The 13,775-nt window shown below is 39.7% G+C and overlaps 1 protein-coding gene across 1 annotated transcript; it reads right to left on the bottom strand.

The window, feature by feature from the left end:
• Positions 1–101: 101 nt before the first annotated feature.
• LOC105384687 (alpha,alpha-trehalose-phosphate synthase [UDP-forming]) lies at positions 102–12,951 on the bottom strand. Its single transcript, XM_048624501.1, has 11 exons — positions 12,596–12,951; positions 9,061–9,217; positions 6,715–7,108; positions 6,148–6,595; positions 5,814–6,056; positions 5,318–5,512; positions 3,702–3,891; positions 2,505–2,642; positions 1,970–2,156; positions 1,586–1,692; positions 102–1,358 (listed from the first exon to the last, which is right to left on the bottom strand). Exons 1-11 carry the CDS (start codon positions 12,721–12,723, stop codon positions 1,068–1,070), a joined length of 2,478 nt encoding a protein of 825 aa, XP_048480458.1. The 5' UTR covers positions 12,724–12,951; the 3' UTR covers positions 102–1,067.
• Positions 12,952–13,775: the final 824 nt, after the last annotated feature.

Genomic DNA, 13,775 nt, shown 5'->3' on the forward strand with positions numbered 1-13,775 from the left:
CTAAATTCGAGTAATCTCAGTACAGTTTTTTTGAATTCAATACATTTAACTTGGCAGGTACATAACTAGACTAGTTTTCTTATATGCTATCATGTACATTCATATTAAATTCAAATATAAGTATGTAAATAGATAAAGACATCATATTTAGCACTCAGTAATGTGATATGGATAGTGGCTATCGGTTTACATTTTTCCGGGTCACCTAATTATCTATACACTACATGACTATATTAATAGTTTTACACAGATAGATAATCATATACATCAAAATAGTTTCACATAAGTACATAAAGAATAAGGTTGATTTGGAATACGATCATATCAATGCCAAGCACTTTTGAAATAAATATTATGTTTTTAATTGTATTTATTTATATAATTATTACATAACCTATGCCTTCATCACAAAGAATCACATGTAATCTAGAACTAAACGTAAACTCTAAACTTAACATGCATATTTTTGCATCTACTTTAAGCATTTGCTGAGCTGCACTATAATAGTCACTCCAGTAGGGTGACAATAAATGATGGTATTTACCGGGATTTTAATCCAAGACCTTACAACTTAGAGCCGCTACATGGCTCCATCTATGTTACATAAATCGTTATTTCAAAACTATATCAGTGCACCATTTAGTTAAAGTTAGTTGTGCAGATTCACTTTTACAAAGCATCCTTTTTCGATAAAAATATGTTTATCTAAAATTATAAGAAGTGAAGTTTCCAATACTGATTACAGTATTTAGTCTAGTGTCTGCGAAACTCCTACTAATTAAACAGTACAAGTTGTTGTAAACTTATAATTATCCAACAGACACTTCAAGTAAAAAGTGTAGGTAAGAGTCTAAAAACGGCCCTTTGGGAGAAACCAAGGCGCTGGAATGAAAATGGCCTACCATAAAAAGACCAAAAAATGCTATAAATATTTTTACAAAACGCTACATTCATTTGGTATAATGCAATGCGGGGCGGATCGGCCGCGTACATATAAACTTAGTGTGGTTTTGCAGCCAATGACTGTAAAATCCCTACTACTAATCACCTCGCACTAAACTCCCATCTTACGAAGACTCAGATCCACTAGAGGATTTATCTGGCGACATTGGAGGCGAAGGCCTGGGCGAGGTCTTCAGGGGCAGCTGGTAGGACATCTGCATCTGCAGGGTGTCTCTGGCTTTCCTTGCATTCTTGTACGTGAGGGAGTTAGCCCGCGGCTTGCGACGGGAGAAGTGCCTCTCGATCCACTTGAGCATGGCCAAGACTGAGTCTGTTGAGGACAGACGGCGCTCTGCAGACGTCTTGGTGATCGTGTCTGACGCGATGCGGAAAGTTGCCGCCATACCTTTGAGCGCCTGTAAGAAGAAATTAATTGATATAAAGCTGTGTTTTAGGATGGGGAAAGAAGGAGGAAAGGGGGGTGTGATAGAACGATCTTAAAAAGCCCACGACCAACGTTAGATTATTATCTGTTATCTAATGATGATAAGACGGTGGCTGTAATAACGCCAGAAGTCTTGGACAGATCTATCTATTCCCAGAGACAATATCTGGAGGATAACCAAGATAATAATATGCTGACCTGCATAGCATCTTCATCAGTGACGTCATCACCAGCATAGATGACCCTGATTCTTTCACTCCAGTCCAGTCCGAACGCAGTTCTCAGGATGTAAATAGACGCACGACCTGGAAACCAACAGGAAGTAAATGAAAATCAAATCAAAATGCAATTTTTAAACGGTTGATAAGATGAAGATCTATCTACATATCTTAGGCCATCGTGGCTCTAGGTACCAGCAGTAAATACTTGTCAGTCCAGCGCTCTAACTCCAACGCTACTTGCGGAAACTATTGATCATATCAAAAGTATACAACCTCTGATGGAAGCGTGGAGATTATGGAATAGAAAATCCTATCAGCTGGAGTATAGGTACCTAGTGATGGCACACAAAGGCACGCTTACCTTTGTTCCACTGCACAGGTGGTCTGGCCTCGATGGCGCAGTGTGCCGGGGCGGGCGTGAAGCCTGACGCAGTGATCAGCTCCCGCGCCTTGTCTGCCAACGCCGCGCGCTTGGCTATCGGCGTCTCTCGGAAGTGGAACGTCAGGAGAGCCCCTTTGTTCTCCACCCAGGCACCGTCACGGCAGACCTGGATATGCATTAAGTGTTAGTTTTTTTTGTATCTCTGATTTGCAGGAAATTGTGGTCTCTGAGGACGTTTTCAATGGAATGTGAGTAGGTATTGCCAGGATACTCTGTTTCCATAAGGAATACCTGCCTCTTCCACAACGTGTTTTAGTAAATGTGATAAAACAAGGATATAACAGAATAGTCTATAAATCGCAGCGATTTCGAGTCAATCTGCTTGTTCCTGAAGCGCCTTGAGCAGCTTGTCTTTGTTTTGTAAGTCTATTGGATAAAGTCCTCAAACTCCCAACGTTTGAGGGCTTTATAGTGCTCTGAACCAATATACAATAGAAAGACCAAAATTCCTCACCTGTTCCTGCAGAGCCTTCAGCAGTTTGACAACATTGTCCTGCAGCTCCATGGGCATGGGGTGCACGAACTTGCTGCCGTCAGGGTGCAGGATCTCCAGCCCGTGGTTGCCCGCGTACGTGATGCCCTCGATGCCCACCTGCGGGTTGGATTGAGGGTTATAGTCATAAGTTCCTGAAGGCCTCCTACGGGGTGCAAGACGCTCACAAATCAAGATATTTTTTTCTGACTCGATTTTTTCAGTAAAGGTGTTGGTAGAGTATTTAGTGACCATGGCAAAATACATCTGGAACTTGCCTTGTCTGAGCTAAATCTGCTTCTCATGAATATTTTTTCAAGTAGGATAGGAAGTGTGACGTGTGAATTGTGTGTGGTGCTACCAGAATATGGCTATAAACACAAAATAATCGTGGTAGCTACATAATATGCGAGTTATCTCTGCTGAGCTTAACTACATACCTACCTACTTATGCGTAGTCCAAGATATCACCAAAACCAGGTTAAATTCTGCCTAATCTAACGAATTAATCTTTAAAACAATAATATTGAACAAACATGGTACGCAAATGCGACATATTTTGCCTTGTGTCTTGCTTGATAGTATCAGTCAAAGTTCATATTGATAATATCCGTTATTGCAAATGAACTTGGACGATAAAGGCTAGATATGTGTGTCTGTATGTGAGTAAATGACACGACACGAGCAAGATATACAGCATAATTAAGTACATATTTAAGTTAAAGCTAAGTAAGTAGGTAGGTACCTATTGATACAAACAATCTAGGTACTTATTTATGTAGACAAGCACTACTATTTATAGATACCCGTGTCGCAATGGCTACGAGTTATTATTATTTATTTCTCCTAGGTGGTCGTTGGCTATAATGAGGAAATTGAAAATTTAATTAGGTACTAATGGAGTAGGTAATCGCCTAAAACTGATACTGACACAATACTATAAAGATCGGATTGCATACGCAGTCTTTACCTAATTCTTAACTGTATCTCTGTAGGTGGCTTGAAACATACGAACTCCCTACCCTGTCCTATCTAGGTCGTAGTTAATTTAGCTCAGCTCGCATAGCTGAGCCAGTTTTTCATACATATAGTGCATAGTTTGCGGTAGACGCACAGGTATGAAAAAGTGGCTCAACTTTAGCCGGCGGTGTAAGTTCGGCTTCAAAGTCACCAACTCACCATATTCTTAACATTCTCCACGTTTCTCCCGGACACAATAGCTATGTAGACGTCAGACATGTTGGACAGTCTCTGCAGCGTGTGCTTGGTCTCCAGCGGCAGGGTGGCGAGGTCCGGGTGAGGAGCGATGGGCGCTAGCGTCCCGTCGTAATCCAGGAGTAGGGCTAGCTTCTGCGTGTAGCCTATGTATCTGGGGGGAGGAGGGGGCGTTAATGGGGTGGTAAGTGGTGGTGGGGTGGTGGGATATGGTCCAAGCCTAGGCAGTTTGGAGCTTAGTGATATGCACAAAGGTTCAAATAGAGAAACCAGGCGCTTACTTACAACCCCACATAGAATAGAAGAAGAATAGAATGGGGTGGTAATGATTTTTGATATATAACCGATATTAATTGATTGGATACCTTAAGATACCTAGCAAAAGTAAGGAACTGGGAACAGTCGGCGTAATACGTATCCTAAACCGATACGTTACCTAATACTCAGTCGACGGCGAACAGTATGCCTAGTTACTGGTAACGCAGTTTAACGTAGAGATTGGATGCAAAGGATTCCTATGACACACATCAGCGTACGATGGGAGAGACCGATAATTACATTATATGACCTTATATTTGCTAAAAGCAAGGTGCGGTGCTGGTTTTATGTTTTTTTTTTTAAGTACTTAGGTAAATCGAAAGTTGTTAAAAATGTATTTTGTACATATTGGAAGTTGGAAGGTATTAACTACCTACATTTTACCTTATTACCTACCTACATGGCTTACTACCAAGGTTAGTGACAAAGGCTTTGAACTGTGACCCTGTTTTCCTTCCACAAACATGTACCTACTTACATCCGCATCTTAACTACCTTCCACCTAATTTAATTCGAGATATCACCACACCCACCTACCTACTTAGGTCACAGTGAAAGTTTGTCGATACGGAATTTCTAAAATTAGGATTGTGAAATTATTCAAGTCAAATATACGCAGTTAGCGTTGCGTTGGTGAAAACGCACAAGAATTGGATAAAATAAATGTTGATTCTGTAGGTAGAGGTAGTCTCATGGGTAGGTAAATTTGCTTCGCAATAAATCTCGTAAAGTATTGTTCTTAAGAGAAAATTATCATTTATTCCACACGCTACAACAGTTAATATTTACATCATTTATATACATGATAAATGTATAAAAACAATAACGCGACACTAACAGGGCCACTGATTACAAAATAATAATATGTCTTCAAGTAATGCCACGCCTTGCCCGCTTGAACTTTTATCATTTTTACAAGGCATTTAATAAGTTAATTTGCCGTTTAATCTTCCTGACAGATTTATTGGAAATATGGAAAATATGTTATTGTTGTGGCTGGAGCAATGACGACAATGCTCAATTATTATTGGCTCGTAAAATAAATTAAAAATATCAACAAGACTTAACGTACGTACCTAGTTAGGTACGTATGATAAAAAACTAGATAGGTACGTACGGGGTACTTACATAAACAAACACAAATTTAATAGCCGTCGCCAGGAGTTCACACACAGAGGTGAAACTTCTTTAATACTCTCTCCTAATTCTGTCATCATAGCATAGCAAATCTCTACAACAAAACACACAGTCCCACAACTTACTTGGACAGATATTCGTCGAAGTCGTCAATGGTCACGGGCTGCATGGACGTGGCTCCGATGTCGTCAGCCTCCTCCTCCAGCGAGTCCATGGCCTTGAGAAACGACTTCATCCAGCTGTCCACGTCGTTGAGCTGCTCGCGCCGCCGCAGGTGGTTCATGCGGACGATGCGCTCGTCCTCCGGCATTATTAGGGCTCTGGGAAGGATCGAAGGATCAATTTAGGGACAGTTTTGCAACAGAAAATGAATTTTATTAAAATAAAAGCGCAAGAAACTTGAGTGATCACGTGAGACACGTGACTTCGTAATTATTTACCCCGGTGATAAGATTGGTGAATGCATGTTTACTTTCAATCAAGGAAGTGTCCAATTTACTCTAACAGCTTATTTGTTTAATAAGATATCTGTGTTCAGAAATACTCTGTCCGGATTTATAAATAATACGCAACAGGGCCATTAGCTAAGGACATAGCAACAAGATTGCCGTACAAACTCACCTATGAATAACTTCCGCTGCGTCATCGAGCTCGTAAGGGTTGCAGATGAGGGCCTCGTGCATCATCTCCCCGGCTCCGGCGAAGGGAGACAGGATGAGCACGCCCGGCGGCTTCTTGATCTGACACGCCACGAACTCCTTGGCTACCAGGTTCATGCCGTCACGAAGCGGCGTGACCAGCGCCACGGACGAATCCCGGTAGAAGGCTGCTAGTTCCTCCTGGCCCACACAGCCGTAGATGTAACTGGAGAGCATAAATATTAGACATTCAATTTCATAAAGCACAAAAATAATTAAGATCAAGTTCAACACAAAGTAATATTTGCAGTAGTTACCGTATGGGAGACCAGTTAGGTGTAGTGAATCTTCCATTGATTCTTCCTACCAACTGATCCAACTCTTCCTTCAAGTCTTGGTATTCTTTAACATCAGTTCTAGATGGCACAGAGATCTGGAGAAGTACAATTTTCTCTATGTGCTCAGGGTGTTTCTCTAGTAGCCTCTCAAATGCTTTGAGTCTATGAACTAAGCCTTTGGTGTAGTCGAGTCTGTCGACTCCGAGAATGATTTTTTGGTTTGTAGAGAGCACTGGTTTAGCCTTTTCCGCGAGGCTGACGAATCTGTCGAATGGCACGCCGATGGGCAGTGGTCGGATACAGATGGTTCTGCCTCCCAATTCGACGAGGAGGTTTTTTCTGTCGACACGGCAACCCAGGTTCCTCTGACAACAGTCTATGAAGTTTAAGCAGTAGTCTGTGATGTGGAATCCGACCATGTCACATCCTGGAAATTATGGAAAATTATTAAACGTTGTTATTACCAAAAATAAATCTAGATCCGGGTATTTGTTAACGACACCAGGACAATTAAAGTATGTAGGCGACCAATACTTAGTAACTTACCCAGAATTCCTTGTAGCACTTCGTCCGACCAGGGCAAAAGTCTAAAGATGTCCCAGGGCGGGAAGGGAATGTGTAAGAAGAATGCTAATTTACATTTCAAGTCTTCTTCCTCAGCGGTCTGTCTAATCCAGTTAGCAGCCAACATCAGTTGATAATCATGGACCCATACAATAGGCGGGGAGGTATTCTTGTTCTCCTTATTCTCTTGCAAGAGGCGTAGTGCATTGATGGTTTTCTTGGCAAACTCCTCGTTGCACTTGACGTAGGCCCTCCAGTGGTCTGCGTTGAAGGTGGCCCGGTCGGGCATGGAGTGGAACAGCGGCCAGAAGGTCCCGTTGCAGCAGCCGTTGTAGTAGCTGTCGAAGAGAGCTGGCTCCGCGTGGATTGGAACTATCTGGAACCAGATTGTTATGATCAGGGAATTTGATAGAACAACACTACTCGTACGAATTAACTGTGCACCTGGCCAGCAAGAATCAGGGGTTACGCCGGGTACGCCAAAGCTAGTTAATAAGCTGGTTTTTGTCAGTCAGGTGCACAGTAGTAGGTTAACATTCAACTGAATAATAGCATCTTTTATATTATAGATGCGCGTTTGAACTACAGTAGCCACCGGAGCGATGAGTAGAATTTCAATTAGCGAGACATTGATTAGATCTCTAGTATGACATTGGTTCATTATGTAACTACTACTCGAATAGCTACAATGTTATAGTCAAGTTCTATCTACCATACAACTTTAAGTTAAAACTTGTTTGATCAATTCGATGTCACGAGTCAATTAGCGGTCTGCATTTGGGTCAGTAGAAGCAATTTGAATGACTAACTTCTTACATTAGGTACCTAGGCAGAGCCCATAACTGCTAATCTTTGTAATTTAACATCGTCGTAATATTCTCCTTAGGTAGGAGCAAAAGCGGTACTATAATTATATCAATCAACAACTTTTATGACTATAGCACCTTATTTATTTGAGTGCCTGCCTAAGAATATAATTATTTTACAATCTGTTATCTGCCTAGTCGGTCGATAAATCCATGCATCACAAATAAGTACATGCATGCCCGATCGTACCTACCTATAGGTACTTACTGCTAGAGGTACATTTTAATAAATAGCATCATTTATAAATACAAACAAAATTGCAGCTCTTGCTACGATAAACAAAACAGCGTCATTAAATATAAACTGGACAATCTAGATTTTTGTCTGATCTAGTCCCTACCCTATATTAGCTAGGCAACTTCATACAACAGTGTATTCGAAAAAAAGGGGAATTCCATGTTTAATCGACTGCTAGAGTATTGGACAAAGATGTACTACCTAGCTAGATCGTTAGTAGGTTGTGGATAGGTATTTTATTTTATTGATTTGTGATTTAATTGAGGCATGATATGATTATTTATTATGTTATTATGGCATTTTAAATTAAATTAAATTAAAAAAGTATTTATTTAACCAACTTAACAATCTGACACCTTAAAAGTAATAATGTAATTATCAATAGATGTTAGCTAGCTGTATAAGCACTTAGTTAAATACATTTTATGTCTTTCAATTGAGTGTATTGCCTGCAATCATGAAAGTGATAGGTAACCTACCCTATCCTGGGTTTTATTTTATGATAGGTACTTGTACCTAATTAGCGTAAGATTGTGAGTGGCTCGGTGCAGCTTTTGTTGTTTACAATTTACAACAATAATTATTAATCTTTCAAAGGCAAGACATATTAAAAACATAATTACAAATGCAACGGCTATCAATTATGGCCATTGATAGGTAGGCAACTAGAGGTAGATATTATCTTATGTATCTATTCACACTCTGCGATGTAGTACAATATCCAAGTAAGTAACTAGGTATCTAATTAAGTATAACAACATCAAATCGTCGCTGACCATTCATACAAATTGTTCTCTGCTCTGACGGCCAGCACTGGACCAACGTGACTGAAGTGAAAAACCAAACCTAACTATCGCTTTCTTCAGAACACCTTAGGTTAACTGGAAGAGAATGCTATGTGTTCATTACAACCCCACTGCTAGGGCACGTCTCCTTTCAATGAAGGATGGGTTTTAGGCATAGTCCACCACGCTGGCCTTGTGCGGGTTGGTGGACCCCAACACAAGCAAGCAAGTGCTTAGAGAGTGGTCGGGTAAGTGGGCAACCCGACTGTCTGATGTTTTCAAGCCGCCCAAAGGCCTCTGACTAGGCTTAACGACTGCTGCCGAAACAGCAACCGATGCTATGTGTACAAATAATTTATTGATAAATGTGAATTATTATTAATAATAATAAAACCAGGCTAAAATTATGGGTTCCCAAATAAGTGTTGAACTGACTCACTTTACTAGACAGAAGTCCGGCGGTGGGCGTGTTGTCATTGGGGTCGGACTCCGGTATCTTCTCATTGGGGTCCTCGAGGTGGATCCCGGGCCAGCCCACCCACAGGCCCTTGCCCCGGATCACTACTGGAGCCACCGCCGTGACGAGACCACCGGCGCTGTGGGGAATAGACCAGTGAGTATTGCAGTCCGATGATATCTTAAGTGGACCAGAGCTCAGAGCGGCACAGGACCGAAAACATTAACGTTAAAAGGAGGCCTGTACCCAACAGTGGGCGATAGAAGGCTGATGATAATGATGATGATGATGATTGCAATGTATGTATGCGTGCGTACGAAATGCTTATAAAATAATTATGGTTGCTCAGGAGTCGGAAGGAGAACACAGTTGATACGCAAGAGCCAATCTTTTCGGCTGCGTGGTGTGCGTTTATCCTCTTTATTTATTTAGCTTCATGTTTAGACCCTTATGTTGTATTTTGAGGGTGTCGTATTTAAGTTTTTGAACCACCTATTTCACAACTGAGACCCTTAATTTAAGCAGATTTTTATTGATGCTGTATTGATATTCCAAGGAGAAAGTAGTAGATATGTCAGAGAGCTACGTAAATAAACAAATATTTACGCATAAAAGTAGGTCAAAGTAAAGATTTTTCTCAATCTGCGTCCTTGTTTGTTGAGAATTTTTGTACTTAATATTTTTTTTCCTTATAGAGAGCTATGATGCTTGTTATTTAAGTTTCGTAATACTTTTATCGTTATAGCTCTTTTGTTTTCGGAAAGTTTAGACTTCTTAATTTTAAGTATGTTTTTTTTGTCCAGTATCATGTCAAGTATCCATTTGTATCTTTACTTATCACGGCACGGCAGTGCCCCCACCAAGTCGAGCAAAAAAGCGGCACGGCCGTACCATCCTTTTCTCGAAGCTATTCAGGCCATTTTCGACCCCCATTTTGTAACTTCGTTGTGGATAAAACTAGAAGACTGAATTTTCACTAACCATGCAGGCATTGTAAAGACACGGTATAGGTATTTAAAATTTCATTCAATTTGAACCAGTAGTTTAAGAATTATAACGGGTCAAAGTTTCTTAATTTTGTCACTAACTCACTCACTCACTCACGATCATAAAAATTCTAAGGCACTTCTAGCAGACCTAGAAGCTTCAAATTTGGAATATAAGTAGTGTTTGGTCAAGGGAAAACTAAAATAAATATATTGACTTGGTTATCGCACTAAATAATTTAATTAACACGTGTTTCCATGCGATGGCCGAGTCAATATATTTATATAAAACATTAAACATTAAGATTGAGATGCGTGCGTGGATAAGACTTGGTATTACATGGATCTCACAACTTTTTACCGTAGAACAACTGAGTTACGAGACTTGGTTTTTTTGACAAGTATTGTTTTTTATGGGATTTTAGTTTTTATAATATTTTTCATCACCCAAGAAAATGAAAATCGGTTCAGCCCACCTGTTCAGCCGTTTGGGAGCTACACTACCACAGACAGATTGGTACACACACACACAGACAACATGTTAAACATGTTTCAGATGTAAGGATAACACAAAATTAAATAATCATTCTGATAGGTTATTTTTTTGCGCTAAGTACGAATTTAGGGAACTCCTGAAATAAATAAAATTATATTTTACTGTCCCACTTAACATTAAGTCTAACACTATTATTTAATGACCAAATGAAATAATAAAAAAAAACACACACACACACACACTCACGCCTTGTACTAATGTACTCCCTTGCGGGGTAGGCAGAGGTGCATTGCTGCACCCACTTTTCACCAGTGTTATATGAAATAATATTTAACTGAAATAGAATGTGTTGACGTTCCAGGTTATACCTACCTATCTATGAATCTTGTTTGTTTTCATTCTACTGGAAAGCAGTCCTCCAAAATATTTTAGTGACAATAGGTAATTATTTTTTTCTTAAACCCTACAGATAACAATGATATAAACAATGAGTAGCCACGGCAGATGGATGTATAAAGGAAGGTATGAAAAGACAAAGATTGTGTATCGTAATATCGTTGCAATCATCTGTTAGGCAGACTCCGATAGATCGTAATTACGACAAGCCATTAGGTCAATGTTGACCTTATCTCAGTCTTAGTAGTTAATACAGTCATTATCATCTACTGTTGTTTTATTAGATAACTAAGAGTTCATGAATGAATGATGAAGATTTTTAGAGGCATCTGTAAGATCACTGTGTATGTGTGATCATAACTTTTTAGCAAGACAATTATTTAGGAATGAATACTATTATGGATACATTTAGGGATACTAGTCTATTCCACAATAAAATAAGTAATCAGACGCCTTTGATATATAACGATTTTCTCCATACAAATATTTTTTTTTTGTTTATAAAAGGTACTCGAATTTTGCTGCTCAGAGTGTATACCATGAATGAATCCGACACACGCAATAAAATATGGTTGAACCATAGACTTAGTACATATATACAAACCCCCTTATTCATAGACAAGTATTGTTCTTTGTCGGAGAGGGAAAAAACAGTTTATTAGTTAAAACGTTCTGTAACTTCTCTAGGGGGTTAGTCTATGGATTGAACTAATTCAGGTGCAATTTAATGGAACTTTGTTAATTGCTACAGTACGGTAGGCGGTAGGTATACAACTATAAACACCTTACATACTGAATGGTTTAAGCGAATCGATCGATCGTTACAACTATGTAGGACGAAGTGTTGTTATGTACACTAAACAATAAAACGGTAGTAGGTAAGTGTATTGATATTGATATTGAAGAGTTTCTATGGTAACCAAAAGAGTAAATTATACTTAAACATAATTATTATCATTGGAGTGAATAACTGAACCATGGGATAAGCAGTGCCTGAAAACCTGAAAATTGCACTATCGTTTGTTTTTATTATCCTAGTGTCATTCACTTTCAATATCAAGGTCACCCTATACGTATAACGAGAACAAATTGAGACTTTATTTACCTCAGTACTCAATGCTTTACAAGGTGGCACTCCTGAAATTGCCCGGGTTAATCCACCTGCGCCGGCCGGCCGGTCCCGTTTCAGACGGGTTCTAGATTATTCCAGTAAAGGAACGTTCCAGACCAGTAGAGAACCTTGTTCACTTCCAGTATCGAAACTAGATAGTCTGCCTGAGCATTTTTGGTAAAATGTATACACTAACAACTGAATTTTTCTGCATTACACCAACATAAGTTTACTTATTTGTTTTATGTTTATTTTGGTATCAGATCGATTGACCCACTGAAGAGTAACATTAAAGTTACTGATGCACACACGTTATTTAAGGCTAAAATTTTTAGTTTGATGTTCAGGCATTAGCTACGTGCATGATCTTGATGTAAATCACACATCACGGCACGCCAGGCTGACGATCTAACAGCAAAATAAACATTGACAATCATGGAAAACCGGTTGGCACACTGTACTTACACAGTATTGTACAATTACGCTAAACATTGCGATGATATTAATTCAATAGCGAATCAAACTGACCTGGCTTTGCGTTCCAGCTCGCCGGTTTTCTCATTTCTTTTCAAAATAAAAGGCAAACGGTTGGAGACCACAATCATTGTGCCCTTGCTGTTGCACGCTGACCGACTGGCGCTCCTCATTTCACTCATTGTGGACCAATCACAGAGCACGCATGCGCAGAAACAACGGTGGGGTGTTCGAGTTTCGAAACTTCACTTTCCGCGGAGTTTAAAGCTTATGAATTTATCAGTGAGTGGGCATTATTGGCGGGGAGCGGAGGCCGACTGGTGGAGCCAGCGGCGCCGGGTGCCTTTATAGACTAGTGTGCGACGTCGCGGGCCGAAGTGCAGGGCGGTGGAGGCCCCCGGCCGGCCACAGCCGAGGCTGCGGGGGTTATCAGCTGACCCGCCAGTGGCCAGGGATGTCGAGTACGGACTTTAGAGGAACTTATTGATAAAGTTTTGCCATTTTCTGGTGGCGGTCACTTTTACTTAGTTTGTTATATGCACTTTTTGTTTGGTTGGTACTTTTTATATTTGTTGGTATGAAAGGGGAAGGCCTTTGCCCAGCAGCGGGAAACTAAATAGGCTATAATATACCTATATACAAAACAAAGTAAAAGGCATTTTTAGACATAATCTTAGATCATCTAAACTTGATAAAAGTACACATGAGAATGATCGAGAATGAGAAAACTGCGATCTTATTTCTTACATCGATCTCGTCCAGACAAACTTTTAAAGTTCGGACTGTAAGTAATTATCGAAATATTTAATAATAAGAAATTAAAATGTTTTTAAGAACTACACATTATAGGGTTTTGATTTGATATTTGATCACGTGCCCAACTGGTAGATATGAAAATCCGGTGAATTGACCACACACTTGAAATAATGATGATAATAATTATAATGTAATTAAAAGACGATTTCACTAAGTACCAAGAGCCTACACTAATACGATGATATGAATCATCAGTATTACCACGTATTACCTATACCTAGTCACCCACCTCTATACTCTGTCCATTATAGGTATTATTGGTTTTTAGACAGTTCAAATCCCATACATTTTTGACGACTGCAAAGGAAAACCAACTTTACATACCAGACATAAGGAAACGTCAAAATACAATAACATAGTGGAAGCTCTATAGGTGACAACAACTCGAAGAACTAGATTCCTGAAATGTCCAAATTGA

Source organism: Plutella xylostella, chromosome 12 (assembly GCF_932276165.1).
Source record: "Plutella xylostella chromosome 12, ilPluXylo3.1, whole genome shotgun sequence".
NCBI classification, from domain to species: domain Eukaryota; kingdom Metazoa; phylum Arthropoda; class Insecta; order Lepidoptera; family Plutellidae; genus Plutella; species Plutella xylostella.